Genomic DNA, 20,177 nt, shown 5'->3' on the forward strand with positions numbered 1-20,177 from the left:
CACGACAAGGAGGTGAAAATGGTACCTACATTCCAATACATGGGCACCATCTTACATAGGAACTCTAATGAACCTGAATGATAAATACTTAATGTCTAGAAATTACCAACCCCACCCCCCCACCCCCAGAGTACTGATCCATGAAAACGAACGCCGGATTAATGATATGTGTGCAATTGCATAATCCATACTGTGTCGAATTATGACATTGTCAACTTGTATTCCGCGTACTTACTGTGACTGTACTCAAGCTTGTGTTGTCAAGTTTCACAAAGTTGCCAAGTATAATTTGTAAATAATAAAATAATGTTTATGCACTGGTTGGGTGCTGTAATGGACTGAATGTGGGCCCTGCGCGCAATGGATAACTTTTGCATTCATGCATTCGCCCACTGTCACGTATAAACCGCAGACATATGCGCATTCTTTCAAATAAAGAAATAACGAGATCGCTAGGTGGCTGTACCCTCTTTGGAGGCAGAAATAATTATTACAAACAAGCATCAAATCAAAAGGAACAAAGTATTAATGATCAGTATACCGTTCTCTCTCCGTCGGCAAACACAAATAGATTGCAAGTAAAATATATCGATAATCCACACATCAATATAAACAACTATCCATCATGTTCATACAAAGAAAGTTCGTCACTTGCCGAAATCTACATGGCATCAATCACAGAGTTACAACACTACCGGTACATCCTTGAGATTCAACAAGTTATAACAGTACAGTCACTTTCCGGTCCTCGGTTTTATGAGTCATCTCTATTATCCTCTTCTAAAGTTCAATAAATGGTAAAACCAAAAGTGTTTTACAATACCAAGCGTTGTTATCAGGCGGGTGGGTCGGATGAGACAAAGCTGACTCAAAGGAATATTTACAAGTATTATTCAGATATAATATTAAAACTTAGCTTTCGGTCGCTTTTTCTCATTACTGTTCATCATGGTGATAATTACAATGTTCACAATTTCAACAGTTAAAGTTCACACTTCACTAATAAAGCCAATGTTCACAAGTTCAAAAGTTACAGTTCACAATTGACTAATAGTTACAAGTCCCGCGGACCATTAATGTCTTCTACAAGACTGTAATCAAAACCTAACCCCAACATTAATAAAAGTAGAAAATAGATTTTCTACAGGTGCAATCTCAGCAGGCATTCCACCGAGTTTACGGACAAAACAAATTAGAACACTGTGCTCTCGGTTTATTGTGCAGTACTCCGAGTTTATTTCTTCACCACCATGTCCACACTTTTCCAAATGACTGTAATAATGTCTTTATTATTAATGTGTTTACTAAGTGTGTAAATTTTGGCCAGTCTTGTTGATACTTGTCAAGTAGTTAAAACTGAAACAGAATTGTGGGGGGATAGGGGTTTTGCAGGCATTCATTAACACAAAAAGGTCAGGTTTGATTGCTGTGCTTTGAAACAGATCCACTTGACATCACTATATTTCAGTAATTTGACAGTTACTAAAAAGGTGCATGTACAAATGCACTCCATGAAAAAAAATTGTCAATAATGACAATAACAATCTGAACGAATATGTCTAGCTTACAATCTATATAGGTGTGCAAACTTATGGGAAAATAGCATGAAATGTAAGAAATTCGAGTTACAAGGCCAGAAGTACATCACAGCAAGCAAACTATACACAAAAATATGCGATCACAAATTTACATATAAAGCATTTTCTAAGGCACACCTACATCACAGAGGAAGCTGGGTGTATGGTGGGAATCTGGAAACATCAGCATACAAAAAGAAATGAGTTAAATGAATAATTGAATGACAAAATGCTGTTGTGAGAAGCAGGAAGACTGTTATTAAATATTTAAAATGTTCCTATCATTCCAGGAAGTAGTTAAACAATTTTGAATCATGTTTGTGTGCAGGATATTTTGCATTCTATTTTACCACCAGAATTACAAGTTCACTGCACTGTACCGTGATAATGCATATGATGAAAAGCACATGTTTAAGATAAAGTGTGTTCCACATCAAGACCAAAAATTTTCATCTACAAGTTATTTGCAGCATTTCTCTTTGCTCTATGTAGAAATATCATGAGAAAGAAGGCTGGACAGTTAAAAATAACAGAGGTAAAATGTCATTTGCTAACACTGATTTGATGACATGGTATTTCTACTAAGCATACGTTGCTCAGCTACTCCACACATAGCAAAAATGTTCATTCAGAAATGAGATGAGGTTCAACCTATACTTGTAGTGAAAGTGAAAGGCATGCATAAAATTTGAGAAGGCAGATATATCATTCATCCAGATTTTCAGAATCTTCGTTGTCAGAGTCTTCCTCCGGATTTTCATCACCCTGCTGAAGCATACACAGCACTTCTTCGAGTTCCAGCTCCGACAGCTCTTGCACTTCTGTATCAACAGAAAGAACATCATGATGTGCTGACAAGAACTGCGAAGCTGGCTTAGGAAGTGCTGTGAGCTCAGCAAATTCTAAAGACTCTAAGTCATTTAACATATTTTCCAACTGAACCATATGTTGAAACATTAAGGCACGGCAGCCACGGTCATACTGAGTTGTACTTTGCAATCTTTCAAGGTGTTCCTGACACTGTCTTAGCTTCCATTGATACCATGAATGAGCTGCTGCTGCATCTTTTTTGAGCAGCCCTTTCTCTTCAGTACATCTGATCATAAGATCAGATAGCTGAATAAATTTTCTTTTTAATGATGATGTTCTGGGACACACCATATACCCAGCTGCCCCTGTCAGCAACATCTGCAAACTGGAGTGTTGCAGGCAGGGTTTCTTGACCTTCAACAGGTGAAAACTTGTTATAAATCGTGAGCAGACTCTTCAATCTTTTGTTGTGTCTGCTCACAACTGTGCTCATTTTCTTGGCCACTTCCTGGCCACCTGAAAATTTGAGAACACTTCCATTAAGTTTATTTATGTTTCGCTCATTTTATTGCTTATTTATTTATTTTCGGATAAGAGCAGTGACAAAGAATATGGTGGTGTTTGATACAATGTAAGACAAAATTCCACATTTCTCCTTTCTCTACGTGCATGCAAAGTAGGAGGAACAGCTACTTTACATTACCATGAGTACTTTGATTGACTCAATCATGTTAACACCCTTGTAAAACCATTGAGGAAATGAAATGTTTACTCACGAGCTTCTGCCAGCTGCATCAGACTGTAGCTTCTTTCTGCAGCCACTGATCTCATCTGCTCCAGCACCAGCTTGCGTTTGCTGACAACAGCTGATGTCAGCTGTTCTCTGTACTGACTGCTGTCCTCTGAAGATCGCACAAAGCCGTACTGGTTTTCCAGCCTTGTTACCTTGGCAGCCAGTCTATGTGGACATTATATATAAACATTGTACATGCAATATCACAGTTACAGGACTGTATATTATTGATAGAACTGGTACCTCTAATCCTGTGTTTCAGATGATCCTTTCATGTTATAAAATACACAAGTCGACCAACCATACAAAGTTATTGTTTCATATGGTGAGCACCACAAGGGAAAAAAAATCTACGTACACACTTAGTTCAGTCCTGCTGTCATCAGATCCTGTTGAGGCTGCAGAAGCTGACCTGCACAAGATAGCAGTTTCTATTACTGCATGTGTGATGATCTGACACTTATTCTCTCCTCTATATGTACCTTAACAGGTCAAATGAAAAGCACAAAATGAAACATTTTACCCTGCTAAGAAAGAAAATTATTCTTTTAAATGATTACAAACATAAAAAGCCTTGCTATGGACATAACTTGGCTGCATGTGTACAAAATTTGCCATGCCTGACTACAGGACAGAGCGAAGACATGTTTTAGGACAGAAAAAACTTACTGGCATTTATTCATTTCAAATAAGGTCAGCATGTACTTGTCCTTCTCATTGGAAGACACTGACAAAAAGGCAAGAAAGGACAAGGCATATTCATTACAGACTTGAAAAATAACTGACACAGACAAGTCAAGTTGATCTGTTGTAATTCCAATTTTAACATAGTGCATATTTAGGCTGTGGAAAAGTAAAATTAGAGAAAGCTTATTTTAGATCACCTTTTCTCTTACTGTAATATTACAATTGACAAAAATACTACAAAATACCATCATTTCTCCTGCATGCTGCTTTTTCTTCCTCTCGCCACTGCAAAACCTTCGCAGCATCCACTGGTCTGTTAATTGAAAACAAAAATATATGCAATTACAAATGTCATCCTCTATTAAGAGGAAGGTTTGTCGCAACTTCATAAACAAGCGTCCAAAAAACAAATATGCCTAATTACCCTGAAAAGAGCGTGTCAGCTCCTGAAACTGAGTTGATGAGGCTTCACTGTGGATTCGGCTTTCACCATTTTCTGCGCAAGATGTTTGCCTGTTAAGCATACACAAACATATGATATTTTTTTTTTGACAAACTAATCTGATCAAGTATGAGTACAAATTAATGTAGGAAGAGAAAGGATGATAATAAAACTTTCCTATTACTTTTATTGATTCAGCAACCATGAGTCATACAGCTTGTTCCTCTTGCCATAAAACAAAATGAAGGAACACCTTGCAAAACAAAACAAAACAGGAAAATTGTTTTTACTAACCTAATCGCTTGCGTAACTTTGACGCATAATGGAGGAGAGCATCCGTCAGCAAATCTACTCTCCTCTGTGGCGTCATCATCTTGCTGATTCCTGAAAATTTTCGGAGATAGGACCACAGGCGCTCAACTGTCTCACCGTCTGTCAGGCCTATCCCAGCTGCTGATCGTGGGCCATACTCTAGCTGTAAAAAGTTATCTGTAGCTTTTTATGAAGATCTAAATGGTACCACTGGACTGTTGCTGACAAGAAAATGAGTCATTGCATTTTTGACTACCTTTGTGGTTTGTTTTTGATTATGTTTTCACTTTATTCACCAATTTTATTTCTTTTAATGTTTTCCGGTGTTAGCACAATGATTTTGATGTAACATGTTACTTCCTGTTGCTGCTGTTGGGTGATACAGTGATACACTTTTTTTAAAAAATGATCGATTCTGAAGTGAGCATGGGTCCTTTGGCTTATGATACATTGACAGAATCTGGTCCTATTTGTAGATGTTACCTGACATGACATCTTATGACCAAAGCTGTGGAAAATAGGCAAGAGAATTGTACTCTTGATCCAGCTCTCCTCTGTTGCTTTTCTGCAACATAATTATTTTATTACAATAAATGAAAGAGAAACCAGTGGTATCAAAGACTCTTCTATTTAAGATATGTTTCAGCCAGCTGTAAGTCCCAGTCTGTGACAATGATGAGTTACAAAAAGACACTCTGCTACTGGGAGGTCTCTCCTGCTCATGTCACCAAACTGCTTCATTTAGATGATGGACACCATGTCTCATTAGAAGTGTTTCATGCTCAGTCTACTCATGAGCAAACTAGTACCCTGTTACTAAAAAACATTTCAGTTATGTCACTGACTTTCTCCTATAAGGGAAGAAATTAGTCCAACAACCATTCTTAACTCTTCACTGCAGCAAATACACCATGAATCTGCCAAACACATATACATACAATAACAATTTTAAGCACACAAAAGTACCAACCTTCAGATGTGCTGATAGAACACATGCAATGTCATACATGATGGAGATTTTCTGCGATGTTCTTGTAGCAGTTTCTCCATCAGGCAGACAGCATATCCCAACCTGAAAACAACCTTCTTATTATTATTGCTTGCAATTGTGCTGTAGATGGAAGATTCATGACCATGTCCATAAAGAACACAAAATATGGGAACTGCCTCAAACAGTAAACAAAAGTCAACAAGAAATGAGTCCATTACAACCTTTCACCGTGCTTTAGGCTGAAGAAACGATGGGGAATTCGTGCCTGCTACAGGCACAACCAAACACAGCTGTTTCGTCCAGCTTATCTGTTTGGATTTCGACTGTAGCTTCCCTGCTGAAAGTCACTACAGTCCTGTAAAACAATGACGTGAGTGAATCAGTCTTGCAACATATGAATCCGACACACAATCTCACCTGTTGATGCATGCCTTTCTATACCAAACAATTATATGTAAACATGTCAAACATAATAATGATTAACCACTCACATGTGTGATCTCAAATAAAAATAGCCTTTAAATCCAAAAAACGTAAACTCTGAATAACTTACCCCATCTCCTTTTTTTGTGAGACAGACATAATTCTGTACAAAATCATCTACTTCTGTCTGGTCCAGGAAGTAACGCCCTGTGGAAAGCCTCACCGGGGCTTTTGCCAGATGACTTTTTCCGTGATAGGCCAAAGTTGGCATCAAATGAAAATATTCGGTTCTGAAAGAAATGAAGATCAAAATTAAAAAACTACTAAGTACAAAGCCTTCCTTAACACACATGCGAATAGCACAGAAAAAACGCAAGTGAAACAGCCCAAATAATACTCACATTTTCAGACAACACTTTTTGACTTCCATCAGTTGCAGGGTCTTCTGCATTAACCTCAATGTCTTCTTTGGCCACCTATATTTCACAAAACAATTTCGTTTGTATGGTACTTACATCCTTTATACATTTCCATCATCACTGTTATTACTACCTGGTGCATGAAGTTAAAAAAAAAAACTGGCATCCACAAGCCTCTGCTACCCTGCAATAGTTAAGTCTATTTCCTGAATATTAAAACTTACATGGCAGGCAGACAATCAGTTCCATCATTCAAGATCTGGATCAATGTGTTGCAAATGCTGCAAACTGGTATTCATGGTGCATGTACATTGTAAATGCATCAGTTACTAGGGCCTGATATACTCCATTAACCTGCAATACATGCAAAAAATACATGCTGAACACAAGTTTCTGTACTAGTGAATGAGTCGTCTATATCAGTTCATACGTGCAGCAAACTTTGTAAGTCAGCACATATAGCATTGCACATGCAATCATTCACACAGAGCACCTGCTGCTGCTAATTTACACAGGGTAAATAAGAACATTTGAATATTCGTTGTGGGCTGCATCCTGAATCACTATGTATTCCTTGAGAAAATGATTACTATTAAAATAACCTTCAACAATCAAACCCTGTGAAACAGTGGCGCCTGCCTACTAAAAATCTTCAATTATGCAATTAAACCTCAAACTAAGGATCACCCAAAAGCTAATTCCAGCACATTACCATGCACCATCAGTATTGTTGACTGGCCATTTTTCCGATATCCCCTCATAAAATGACTAAAGTGAAAACATGTAAAAACATAATTATATGTGGAGTTTCATAAAAAAAAAATGTGCTGCAAATCAAGACAAGCAGAAAATAATGATATATTTTAACCTCACTCCATAGCCAACAGTACAACTAATTTCTATTCACTATTAGCCATCCAGTTAAAAGCATAAAAACTTATATTACTAGCATTTTAAGTAAATATCAACATGACCAGGACTGACATTGCATTATGTGATTCAAATTCTCACTACCATAAAAGTTGCCTAATTACTATAGGTAACAAATATGAAATGAAAACACATTTGAAAAGGCCACAACAAACCTTCTTGCTGCTCATGCTGTCTATCTTGCTAAGTCGGGTTGCCAATGCATCGACAAAGCCCTTAACTGACACCTGGCATTCAAGCACTAATGCACGCAACCACTCCATGACATCCAGTTTAAATGCCACAGATGGTATTTCTGGGGAAGAACCCCAAAGGCGATGGCGTAGTAGTGTGACGGTGTCACTCTCACATGAGCAAAATTCAAAAGTAAACAGCTGTGGGCCACCTAGACATAAACAAACATGTTTTCATTGATGATGCAGCAAACCATACCATACCTAGAACATCATTTTTACTGTCATTTTGTTTTATTCTTACAATACATGTTTATATTTTTACCTCTCATTCCAATCACAGTGATTTCCCTTGTACGTTTTGCACAAGATGGTACCTTGTGATTGCTATGCACAAAAACAGGCAAGTTGGCTGCATATGGCACAAAACAATATCCCTAAGGAAAACAAAACAAAACAGAAAAATCCATTAATAACGCTCATGTACCAATTGAAGTAGTCAACATGCAGTCCATATAAATACTTTGTTGCAGGTGGTGGTTGCCCCTGACACCCCAAATACTAAATGTTCCTTACATTCCATAATTTCTGGACTATTGAATGCAGCATTCTTGTGACGATCTACAAAATCCTCCTCACAGAATAGTGCATTGCTGCCACAATCCAAAAGCAGCGGATTGTTGGTAAATTTAAACCACAGCAGATACACTGGCTTCGGTCTGGAAACAGCACACAGCTCAGTGTGCACAACCAGCAGTTTCGTGGCGTATCTTTTCCCATTTGTCAGCACGATTTTACTTCTCTTCTCCAGTAGGAGCTTGCTCCATTTTCTTGGATCTACAATTATGACAAGAAAATATATTACTTTTAACAATCCTGTGTATGCATTTTTTGACACTAGTTTGGAATTTATAAAGAGCAATATCTCAGCCTAAGGCCAACTTATTGCGCTGAACAAGATAAACAATATCAAGGAGAGCCGATCCTCTCAGCCTGCTAGGTGAAGGCACAGAACTCTCTCATAATAATAATAGCAATAAGCAAGAAAAATAAATATTACCCTATTACTAAAAAAAAAATTCATAAAGGGAAGATCCTTCATACATACCTACGGCCATAGGCTCAACATCGCTGGATGATGTTGTCGGGATCGGTTGTTGGGAGGAAGCAGCAAATACTGTAAACACAATAGTCCAACACTTTTATCCAAATTACCAAAACATAAACAATACAAAACAAAACATAAACAATACCAAGGAGAGCCGATCCTCTCAGCCTGCTAGGCGAAGGGACGGAACTCTCTCGTAATAACAATAGTAATAAGCAAGAAAAATAAATAAAATAAAACTGTCACCGTATTACTAAAAAAAACTTCATGAAGGGAAAATCCTTCATACATACCTACGGCCATAGGCTCAACATCGATGGATGATGTTGTCGGGATCGGTTGCTCTGAGGAAGCAGCAATAACTGTGTCTGGCTGGGAGGGAGCAGCAGAAACTTTTTTCTTTCCCTTATTCTCTTTAAGGGTTACCCATCGCCCTGTCAAGTGTTGTAAATCTTCACTATCTTTTCGGTTGCTTTTCTTCTTTTGTCTGATCTTGAAATACGACATTGTACCTACACATGAACTGAAACTAAATACAAGTTTCAAAATACAACAGAAAGAGCAACAGTGCAATAGTGGGTGTCTAATACGAGATATGACATTCAGAACGAATTTTTCTTACCTGTATAAGAAACACAAAACTATCCTTATTGTGCACGAACGAAAAAAGGAAACCGGAAGTATGGCCTATGTATGTATAGGATGCATGCTGGTTTACAGAAAAAAACAAATACAGAGAGAAAAGGACCTATAACTATACAGACTTTTTAGTTATGAGGACTTTTTTAAAATTATGCTAAACAAAATTGGCGATGTCTATGCAGCATCGATTCATTCATAAAGCCTACAAAGCGAACAACACCGCCATATTGGATATAATGTTAGTTTGGCGGTGCATTTGGATTGGTTGTAGCTTCGAGCTTGATGGGATGATGTGTCTGCCTATCAGATCTGATAAGTGATGACGAGCACGACTACGATATTTGTCTGATTTTTCGTCACCATGACGTCTATGAGCATGACAATAAGGTGCACCACACCACCACCACCACCACCACCACCATCATCATCATCATCATCATCATCATCATCATCATCATCATCATCATCATCATCATCAATAATAATCATCATTATCATGTGCCAAACTTTTCCATTTACAGACAATAAACTGTGTCACAATCAGACTTTTAAATCATTTTGAATAATATCTATACACATTTGTATCAGTATTGTTATCGGAGCAGAGGATTTATGTTTTGACCTGTTCTGCTTACATTGAGTGTGCGTGTAAAAATACTTGGTAACAAAGCTGAGAATTAAATTTAAACCTGTTACCAAAGTGGATGTTCTTCAGTTCGTCAATAATAACAGTTTAGACTATCCTAGCATAATAATAATAGCACTAGACTATTCTGGCTTACAACAGTGATAATAAACATTTAAAATAAATGTAGCTTTGCAGTAAGTATTTCATATCCATCATCACTGTTATACCTTAAAAATGCTCTGAAAACGCACCTCTTCTGTAAACGTTACTAACAACCTTTCCCATAATGCTAGTCCTCTGTCACACCCTTCCTTTTGTAATATCATGTTACTCTCAGCTCTTGTTCTTGTTCTTTGTGTTTTTTGTATTTTATTTTATTCTTCGTTTAGTACGATTGTTTATCATTTATAGTTCATATGTTATTTGTTTGTTATCCTATCCTTCGTATGCTGTCCATGTTTCTCATTCACTAAGAGCATGCTCCGTAGGAGTGTGAGTATGCGCTTTACAATACAAGTGTTCAGAACCACAGCTTTACAATTCAGATTGTAGATCACCGAATGCAAATCCTCAGCCGAATTGTTTTACTGACATTGCTAACATTAACTAGTCTAGCAGGAGAGGAATAAAGGAATAAAATATAAGATCTACCATATAGAAGTCTAATTCGTCTCCTGACCTTTCGCTGGAATGATGTCTTAGAGATCTCACATTTCTCATGGTTAGCTTTTAGTGAAGGAGATGCCCATTTCCTCTCCTGTCGCTGCCTCACCTCCCCCAACCCTGTATAGAGTCAGGTACCCGACAGCTGGGTCGAGTGGGAAGAGGGACGAGTTAGATGCGGGATCTTCGAGGTTTCTTTGAGTACGGACGACCTTGTTCGAACATCTTGGCTATTTACTTCCATGAATGGAAAGAATTAAATAAAACACTTAAGTGACATGCGAAGATCACATTCACGTTTCATTAAAGGACACATTAGTTTTTGACCAGGAGCGGTTTTACGAGCAGGCACTACCGAGTCAAATGTATGTAAGATAAAAATTGACAAAACACTTACGTGACAAAATAATAAAGAAGGTTCTGATATATACGAAACTTATCAAAATTCTTCAAGTATTTCGCTAGGCTTTAAAATTTATGTTATTTTATACACGTGCGCGCGCGTGTGTGTGTGTGTCTCTGTGTGCGCGAGTGGAGGGTAAAAAACAGAGAGAGAGGGAGAGCAAGAAAATATTTGCTTTTAGAATTTTTGAAAGACTCTTTGAATGCTCTAGAGCCAAGCCTTCGGCCATCACTCTGCACAGAAACAAATGGTGTTACATGCTTGACGGGGCGATCAAGAAACACAATAAAGTTCTTTCTGTTCGTCCCAGGGGGGGGGGGGGGTGGTTGGTGTTCTACGCCGTGCCAGCAACTGAGGCAAGGCAGCCAGCCCTGTAAACAGATGCCACGTGCAGAGAAAGTCCTTGGGGGCTGAGCTTTGACACAAAGCATTTATATGGAAAGAATAATGAGGTAGCGTGTTACAGTAAATCGCGGACCGTATATTACCCGAATCTCGCATATAACGATTGCAATTAAAAATGCTTTGTTTAACTGAACTTTCGTCAACTAAGCTAAGTAAATCAAATAATATACCCGAAACAAACTCATCGACATAAAGTTTAGTAAAGTTTAGCCTTGACTTAGTGCTTTATAAAAAAAACGCGAAGGACATCCCAAGAGTCTGATTAATGTTTGATGTGAGTGTCACTGATGCTGGTTTTCAAAGACATCCCAGCGTCGGTCAACGAGAACAGCGCCTTGAGTTCCTGACGAAAGCGGGACGACATGGCGGCGTAAACGAAGAAGTTGATGGACGAGTTGAACATAATTATCACGACGCTAAGCAAGTGCGTGGCTATGAACAAGTTGCAGAAACTTCCGTCTGCGCGGAATTCTGGGACAGTGAACCTTGCCAGACCCAAAGCCATGTTGGGAGCCGTGCACAGGATGTAGACACAGGACATGGCCACCAGCATCCTCATCAACATCCCTTGACCTTTCATGTGGGAGCTGTCAACGGTATCAAACAAAAAAAAAAAAAAATTAATCGCTAACAAAATGTTTTACGTTTAAATAATTTATTTTATTGCAAATACTTAAGAGATTGAGGGAATCAGATATCATTTTGTACACAATTTGTTGAATAATTTTTTAGAATTAATACGGAAAATAATCGAGAAAAATGTTTCAAACAGTTGATTTGTTTTGACTATTCCGGTTATGTTTATAATTTCTCGTTTTCTACAACCACACAGCTAAATTCCATGACAATCGAGAGCTTGAAAATGCATTTATGCATGACTAAACTAACTCGCTATTATCTGTCTCTCTCGAGCGTGAACACACACACACAAAAGGGAGAGATCACAATGACTACTTTCCATCTTCCTAATGGAACTTCTTTACAGGTCACAATGCCACATTTTTCACACTCCCACAAATCACCACTTTTACTAATATCCCTTTCAACCATGACAGGGGGTCGCTTCATCACCATTTACCTTGGCAGGCATGGCAAGGGGAGATTACTCCGTTTCCTTTAATCTGTACGCTAAACATGCTTCACATTTCCCCGTACTTCACAATTTCTACGTCTGTTGATGTACTTTTTATGTAAACGAAAATTGTCCTCTGATATTCAGGAACAATGTGCCTGTCAACAAGTTCTCCGACCATTGTTCCAACTAAGAGGTCAGCTATTGCACTGAGGTCATGATCTTGCTTAACATCTTTCTCACTCTCTTAAACACACAATTACACGCACAGAGCCCCATAAACCTCTGTTTTGCCTTATTCTTCAGAGGTTGCTAAATATTGTATTATAAGGTTAATACATTTTTGACAGCTTAGTTGATGGAAACAACAATGACCAAAGCCAACTTTTGTACCTGCCTTGCTGTAGACTTTCTCCACGACTGAGCAGTGTGCAGCTGAATGACTGTGGCGGCTGTCGCCAACAATATACAGGCAAAACTAAAGAAAGATATAAAGGACAACACAACGTTTTCAATAATTCTGAAAAAGCTGTACCTTAGATACAAGTCTGTAAGTACGGAAACAACGAGATATTCACCAGTGACTTTGTCTTTTACCGACAGAATATGCTCCTTTACGATGTAGACACCACACAGAAGCTGCATTAACAACAATGTGAGTGAGACGATGATGGCCATTGTCTTCCTACTGATGAGAGTTGCGGCTTTCATGGGGAACATGACACAAACCCACCTTTCTACTGCGATTATCATCGTCAGACACCCAGACGAGTGAACAAAACCATACAGAAAATTAATAGTGTGCCTAGTAAGAATCCACCTCCAGAACTGTTCCTGTTTTGGTAGAAACAAGCCGATGAAACAAAACAAAACGCCAATGATCAGAACAATAAGGTACACGAGATCAATGAAAGCGAGACAGAAGAGACAGAGGTTCATCCGATCTCGCAGTCCCTGACGATAGAAAATAATCATGTTGAGGATATTAGCCGGCACTCCGACAACAAAGAGACAAGGTACCAGGCCACAGGATACCGTCCTGTCGATAGACTTGAATGTCTGGAAGGTCATGACACTATCAGGACAATTGTTATCTTCGCGGCCTTGGTACCTGACAGAATAATTTGTTAAGGATGTGAAATTATTTTCTTCGCAGCACATGTCTTGTTGTAGTCTTTGACGTGTCTGCGCGAATGTTACTGCAACCAACACAATGTCCTGTGAGCGATTTCCTTAGCACTTAAATACACACAATGGTGTGGGTGTGTCTTGAGGAATTTTAAATTATATTCATCTGTGTATGCACAGGTACATATATATATATTTTGTGTGTGATTGATTTCTTGATTTGTGTAGTTTGTAAATATATGTGTGTGTGTGTTTCTCTATATTCCAGAATGAGATAAATGATCAGTGGGTGGAGGTGGAAGGAAAATAATGTGTTTCACATAATTCATTAAAAATGAATAAAAGATAGGTGTGTAGTAGTGTATGAAGTTTTGAAGTTCACAGTACGTCAGTTTGAGTACTAGGTTAATATTTACTATTTTAATTCTCTGGGCTTTTGATGAATTAAATAATGTCAGTTCACTGAATCTCTGCTAGAAAGAAAATTAGATAATTACACAATGGACTTCAAGCTGAAGCAAGGATATTTTAAAATGAGAAACTTTGACAGAATTAAAAACACAAGATGAGAAAAATCATAAAACTGCATGAATGGATCAAAGACAGCTTACTTGTCTGTTTACACAAACCCTGAAGGCTTTCCCGGCTTTGTTATTTTATTCCAGGTTTCAAGTAAGATGATTGATGTGCAAAACATGTAAGTGAATTATACTATGTACGTGTTATCTGTAAAAATAGCTTAATTTTTGTTTCGGAAAATATTCTGTTTGTTCGTGTAATTTGTTATTAGTCTCTTATGATAAAAGCTGACAAATTTTATCCCTTGATTTCATTTTTTTAAACTTTAATTTGTCGATGTTTCTTTCATGTTAGAATTTTAGAGGAAAACGAGGAAGACAGTAGAAAAAACTTGATGGAGATTGAGAATAAAGAGAGGCCTTTGAGATGATCGTAACCGGTAAACGCTTACTTCATAGTTTGGATTTACTACGATAGTCTTGCTTTTATTTGTGTCGTTATTTCCATTTATTATATTTCTTTTTACATATTTTTCTACTTAGATGTATTACTTTTCTGTGTGATTGCCAAGTATATTTTTAAACGAAATGAATAATTTAAATATATTTGATTGCAGAAAAGTTCATTCTGTGTCAAGAGATATAAAGAAGTGGAGTCATTAATTACGGTAAGGAAACTTCAGGGAACAAACTGGATCAGAAAAATAAAAGACATGTTCATATAGATTAGTGATTCTAATAAACAAGATTATACTAATAATAGAAGAGTTGTTTAGCGGAGTGATTCCGTTATAACTTGCTTATAACCGCGTGTAAAACAAGCACCTGACCAGTTCATGAGGGGAGCTAATGCACTTCGCAGTGGTGTTGCTTAATAATGGGAAATAACCCATGTGAAAAATATTCTTTATATACCAGACGTCTTTCTGGCGTGCTAGACGATGAAACATGCTGCAGAATATTAAGGGTTGCTAAAGAATCTTCTGGCTTTTACAAGATGTCAGTTCACCTGTTTTGCATAACTCCGTAATGTTGGATAGATGCAGGTTATGTCCCCTACGTAAAAAAAGTGAAAGCAAAGGTCGTGCCCTAGTCTTCGTTGGCTAAAAAGTCAGGACCTCACTTTTTTCGTGGTCAGCTTTACACGAGGATGGTGGCCATCGCCTCGCCCTCTCGCTCTCTTACCTTCCCCAACCCTTTATAGTCAGTGTCGCGTGTGTCAGCCATGTTTCTGCGCCTGCCTGTCTCTCAGCGTTTGGGTCGCACAGGTTATACTGTATATAGAAATGCTGACAGCAGACGACTATGACGTCATATTCCAATCTATTTTTATCTGTTTCGCTGGGAGAGGAATTTTTTTTCGCTGCCTGTAGCAACGCCTGACGTCATTCCCATGCTACGTCACGCGTCGTCTGCTTGATGCTGGATCAGCAAGAAGACTTGATTAGATACATTACTGATCGGTAATAAAAAAAGATTGTAGTGAAACCTAACAATGCTTATGAGCAGTAAAAAAAAACAACAACAACAAAAAACAAACAAACAAACAAACAAACAAACAAACAAACAAACAAACAAACAAAAAACAACACAATTAGAGACGGTATATACTGATTGACAGTATAAAAGACACTTTCAGAAACGACACTGATCAAAAATATTCTGTGGCAATATTTATTTACAGTAGGAGGATATGTTTAGAAAAATAATGATATTTAACACGATAGATCACTCTCATATCCACAGAGACCTGAAACCTGTCCAGCGGGTCTGAAGTATGATTGTATGTGTGTCTTAAGTATGTGATTGTATGGGAGGGGTTTATGTCTGTGAGTATGACTTAATGAATTTATTGGTAGTTGATGATGTACTGGGTGGTTCTTGACCTTATGTGTATAGCGCTTCTTGCTTATTGCCCTTTGGGATAAATATCTTATCAAAACTCCAACATATTTATAAACGTTGAGCTAGTCCACTGAGTGTTTACACTGCTGCCTGTTTCTAGTTTTGGTCACACATACAACTGGTCTAGTCTAGTAAAAGATGAATTTTAATCTGACTTTTACCGTAAAACCGAGGTTTCTATACCTTGCTTAAAAACAACTGTCACTACTTGTGACCACACGATGACCACCTGCAGCACGATGATGTTTGGAGCTTGTTAAGACGATAACAACGACACAGCTCTTCAACTGAAGTCGACCTTGTACCTCAGATGACCCCTGACCTATCCCAGATTCGTCCTGCTTTCATGAACACTAAAATTCTCATGATACAAGTTCTACACCAAGCATTAGATGTACCACTGACGAGATATGATAGCGGGAGGGATCGCAGTTCAAAAGCCACATTACTTCGTAAGTAAGTTTATAAAATATTTGAATTTTAGTAGTGTAAGTATGTGTGTGAGTGAGCGCGCCTGCTGGCAAGTAGATGTTGGTGGTGAGTAGCATTTTTCATTCTTTCGTTATCATTTGTATTCCGTATTAATGGACTGGTAAAATGAGGCGCATAGAGGGTTACATGGCATCATCATCATCATCATCATCATCATCATCATCATCATCATCATCATCATCATCATCATCATCATCATCGTCAATAATAATCATCATTATCATGTGCCAAACTTTGACAATTACAGAGAATAAACTGTGTCACTAAAGGTATCACAATCAGACTTTTAAATCATTTTGAATAATATATATACACATTTGTATCAGTATTACTATCGGAGTATAAGATTTCTGTTTTGACCTGCTCTGCTTACGTTGAGTGTGCGTGTAAAACTACTTGGTAACAAAGCTGAGAATTAAATTTAAACCTGTTACCAAAGTGGATATTGTTCTGTTCTTTAATAATAACACTTTAGACTGTCCTAGCATGATAATAATAGCTCTAGACTGATCTGGCTTACAAAAGTGATAATAAACATTTAAAATAAATGTAGTTTTGCAGTAAGTATTCCATATCCACCACCTACCCACTGTTGAATACTTTAAACATGCTCTGAAAACAAACCTCTTCCGTAAACATTACTCCTAATAACCTTTCCCATAATGCTACTCCTCTGTCACACCATTCCTTTTGCAATATCCTGCTACTCTCAGGTTTTGTTATTGTTCTTTTGTTCCTCTGTGTTTTTTGTATTTTATTTTATTCTTCATTTAGTACGGTTGTTTATTCATTTATAGTTCATATGTTATTTGTTTGTTATCCTATCCTTCGTATGCTGTCTATGTTTCTCATTCACTAAGAACATTCTCCGTAGGAGATCGCAGGTCACCGAATGCAAATCCTCAAGAGAATTGATTTACTGACATCGCTAACATTAATTAGTCTAGCAGGAGAGGAATAAACGAATTAAATGGAAGATCTGCCATTTAAATGCATGATGATTTCCCATGGGAGCTTTACAGACACTGTCTATAATATTCCTGTTTGTTAAGTGTTTCACACTTTTGAGTCATTAAACTACCTTATTAATCCCCAGCCCTAAATGATTGCAATGATGATAATCATCATTATTTGTGTGTGGTTGTACTTTTGTAAAGCGATTTTAGACTGCCTTAAACGAAAGAAAAAAGCTCTGTATAAATAAACCATATTACTATAAGTAAAATAAACAACTACATGCGAAGTGTTTCAACAGTGTGACTACCTTATGGATGCACAATTAACTCAGTTCATGTTTCATGGCAGAATAAATAAAGTTCCTGTACAGTCTTGAATATCCATGCTATTGAGCATCATTGTGGTTGATTACAAATGGGCGCTAAATCACTGTGAAGTGACCCTAGCAATAAATGGAAGATTTTAGACGATTACCTCTGCAAAATATTAAGAGTTTGTAAGAGAGAATATTGTGAACCTTACAAGATGTTCTCTTGTACTTTTTACTGTACAACTCCGCTATGTTGAATAGATACACGTTTTCTAGGTCGTCTTCTGACCTTTCGCTGGAATGATGTCATAGAGATCTCACATTTTTCATGTGAGCTTTTAGTGAAGGAGATGCCCATTTCCTCTCCCTGTTGCTGCCTCACCTCCCCCAACCCTGTATAGAGTCAGGTACCGGACAGCTGGGTCGAGTGGGGAGGAAGAGGGACGAGTTCGATGCGCCATCTTCGAGGTTTCTTTTAGTTCGGACGCCATGTTCAAACATCTTGCCTATTCAATTCCCTGAATGGAAAGAATTAAATAAGTCGCTTGATTTACATGTGAAGATCACATTCACGTTTGGTTAAAAGACACTTACATTAATGCTTTACCAGGAGTGGTTTTAAGAGCAGGCATTTCCGTGTCGAATGTATCAAATATAACAATTGACAAAACATTTACGTGACAAATTAATAAAGAAAGTTCTGATATATACTAAACCTGTCAACATTCTTCAAATATTTCGTATTCTAGTTAGGCTTTAAAATTTACATTATGTTATACGCTCGCGCGTGCGGAGGGGAAAAACAGAGAGAGAGAGAGACGCAGCAAGAAAATATTTGGTTTTAGAATTTCAGATACTCTTTTAAAGGTTTACTGCAGTATACTTTTTGAAAGGACTGAGGTCATTACAAGATACATTTCTTCACTAAATTATAACTTTGTCATGCTCTAGAATCAAGCATACGGCCATCATTCTGCACAAAAACAAGAAACATTTATATGGACATATTAATGAGGTAGCCTTTTACACTAAATCTCAGACCGTATATTGACCGAATATCGCATATAATGCATTGTTTAACTGAACTTTGATGAACTAAGCCAAGTAAATCAGATAATATGACCCGAAACAAACTCATTGGCATGAAGTTTAGCCGTGACATCCTTCACACAAATCACCAATAACTCAGCGTCAACTGAACTCGATGTAAAAGAGTACTCAATGACCCACGGTACAGACAGATTACAAAGCATTTGTGCATCCGGCCTGAGCTGCTCAGACAAAAGATTTTAGTAAATCACTTAGATAAAATGCTGAATAAAGATAGTGTCATGCCGCTGACACCATACCTACTGGCTCTAATAACTGAGACAGCGTATGTAGCAATTAACAGAAGGCTCAAAGTGCTATATTAAAAAAGAAACGCAAGAGTCTGATTAATGTTTAATGTGAGTGGTACTGATGCTGGTTTTCAAAGACATCCCAGCCTCGGTCCACGAGAACAGCGCCTTGAGTTCCTGACGAAAGCGGGACGACATGGCGGCGTAAACGAAGAAGTTGATGGACGAGTTGAACATAATTATCACGAAGCTGAGCAAGTGCGTGGCTATGAACAGGTTGCAGAAACTTCCGTCTGGGCGGAATTCTGGGACAGTGAACCTTGCCAGACCCAAAGCCACGTTGGGAGCCGTACACAGGATGTAGACACAGGACATGGCCACCAGCATCCTCATCAACATCCCTTGACCTTTCATGTGGGAGCTGTCAGCAGTGTCGGAAATAAAAGTAAATAAATCTCTTAAGAAATGTTTTACATTTAAATAATTTATTTAGTTGCATCTGTTTAAAAGATTGAAGGAATCAGAATTTACGATGCACAATTCCTGAAAATCTTTTAGTGATTAATACAGAAGCAAGTCGAGAAAAATGTTTCGAACAGTTCATTTGATATTAGTGGACTGCTGTTAGACGATTTTTTCTAGTTAATTACTAAAACCATACATAAGACTACAAAGCTTCAGGTTTATTCACATTTTTGATTAAATATTAAAACGAGGCCGGAGACTACAAAGCTTCTGGTTCAGTCACATTCATTGTTTAGGCTCACCGAAACTAAAAGCGGAGAACTTCGCAAGAGGCTAAGTGTTGGTCTTGGCAGACAGACAGCAGTCCACCTATACACATCTATGCTCGGATATTCTCTCTCTCTCTCTCTCACACACACACACACAATCACACACACAGAGCCCCATAAACGTCTGTTTTGCCTCATTCGTCAGAAAAAAATATTGTATTATAAGTGTAATACATTTTTAACAGCTTAGTTAATGGAAACAGCAATGACCAAAGCCAGCTTTTGTACCTACCTTGCTGTAGACTTTCTCCACGA

General features: G+C 37.8%; 2 protein-coding genes and 2 long non-coding RNA genes across 6 annotated transcripts; all 4 read right to left on the reverse strand.

The window, feature by feature from the left end:
* Positions 1 to 2,685: 2,685 nt before the first annotated feature.
* Positions 2,686 to 4,174, reverse strand: LOC112570450. The gene is made up of 5 exons (XM_025248869.1): positions 4,113 to 4,174; positions 3,850 to 3,907; positions 3,539 to 3,592; positions 3,164 to 3,345; positions 2,686 to 2,903 (listed from the first exon to the last, which is right to left on the reverse strand). The coding sequence occupies exons 2-5, from the start codon at positions 3,879 to 3,881 to the stop codon at positions 2,686 to 2,688; spliced, it is 486 nt and encodes a 161-aa protein (XP_025104654.1). The 5' UTR covers positions 3,882 to 3,907; positions 4,113 to 4,174.
* A 2,030-nt stretch (positions 4,175 to 6,204) lies between these two features.
* On the reverse strand, positions 6,205 to 7,994 carry LOC112570733. Its single transcript, XR_003100689.1, has 5 exons — positions 7,883 to 7,994; positions 7,540 to 7,769; positions 6,679 to 6,808; positions 6,437 to 6,511; positions 6,205 to 6,325 (listed from the first exon to the last, which is right to left on the reverse strand). It is a non-coding gene; the product is annotated as an uncharacterized LOC112570733 (long non-coding RNA).
* A 671-nt stretch (positions 7,995 to 8,665) lies between these two features.
* Positions 8,666 to 9,691, reverse strand: LOC112570757. The gene is made up of 3 exons (XR_003100693.1): positions 9,288 to 9,691; positions 8,959 to 9,177; positions 8,666 to 8,734 (listed from the first exon to the last, which is right to left on the reverse strand). It is a non-coding gene; the product is annotated as an uncharacterized LOC112570757 (long non-coding RNA).
* Positions 9,692 to 11,402: 1,711 nt separating this feature from the next.
* Positions 11,403 to 15,398, reverse strand: LOC112570980. Of its 3 annotated transcripts, none has more exons than XR_003100731.1 (3): positions 15,310 to 15,384; positions 12,872 to 12,956; positions 11,403 to 11,993 (listed from the first exon to the last, which is right to left on the reverse strand). XR_003100731.1 is itself a non-coding variant. In XM_025249742.1 (3 exons), the coding sequence occupies exons 1-3, from the start codon at positions 15,349 to 15,351 to the stop codon at positions 11,669 to 11,671; spliced, it is 426 nt and encodes a 141-aa protein (XP_025105527.1). In that variant the 5' UTR covers positions 15,352 to 15,398; the 3' UTR covers positions 11,403 to 11,668. The 3 variants fall into 3 exon arrangements, 2 of the variants coding, with proteins under 2 accessions (XP_025105527.1, XP_025105528.1); XM_025249742.1 differs by having other exon boundaries at positions 12,872 to 12,930; positions 15,310 to 15,398; XM_025249743.1 differs by having other exon boundaries at positions 12,876 to 12,956.
* Positions 15,399 to 20,177: the final 4,779 nt, after the last annotated feature.

The sequence above is a fragment of the Pomacea canaliculata genome, linkage group LG8, assembly GCF_003073045.1.
Source record: "Pomacea canaliculata isolate SZHN2017 linkage group LG8, ASM307304v1, whole genome shotgun sequence".
Taxonomy (NCBI): Eukaryota; Metazoa; Mollusca; class Gastropoda; order Architaenioglossa; family Ampullariidae; genus Pomacea; species Pomacea canaliculata.

What these genes read in the sequence shown, in the direction of transcription:
- LOC112570450 (XM_025248869.1), bottom strand. Translation starts at nt 3,881, where the DNA reads ATGCTGACCTTATTTGAAATGAATAAATGCCA. An exon ending in TTTGAAATGAATAAATGCCA is followed by an intron (nt 3,593 to 3,849) that starts GTAAGTTTTTTC and finishes TATCTTGTGCAG; the next exon opens with GTCAGCTTCTGCAGCCTCAA. An exon ending in GATGCAGCTGGCAGAAGCTC is followed by an intron (nt 2,904 to 3,163) that starts GTGAGTAAACAT and finishes TCAAATTTTCAG; the next exon opens with GTGGCCAGGAAGTGGCCAAG.
- LOC112570980 (XM_025249742.1), bottom strand. Translation starts at nt 15,351, where the DNA reads ATGGCTGACACACGCGACACTGACTATAAAGGGTTGGGGAAG. An exon ending in ACTATAAAGGGTTGGGGAAG is followed by an intron (nt 12,931 to 15,309) that starts GTAAGAGAGCGA and finishes TGTTGGCGACAG; the next exon opens with CCGCCACAGTCATTCAGCTG. An exon ending in GAAAGTCTACAGCAAGGCAG is followed by an intron (nt 11,994 to 12,871) that starts GTACAAAAGTTG and finishes TACCGTTGACAG; the next exon opens with CTCCCACATGAAAGGTCAAG.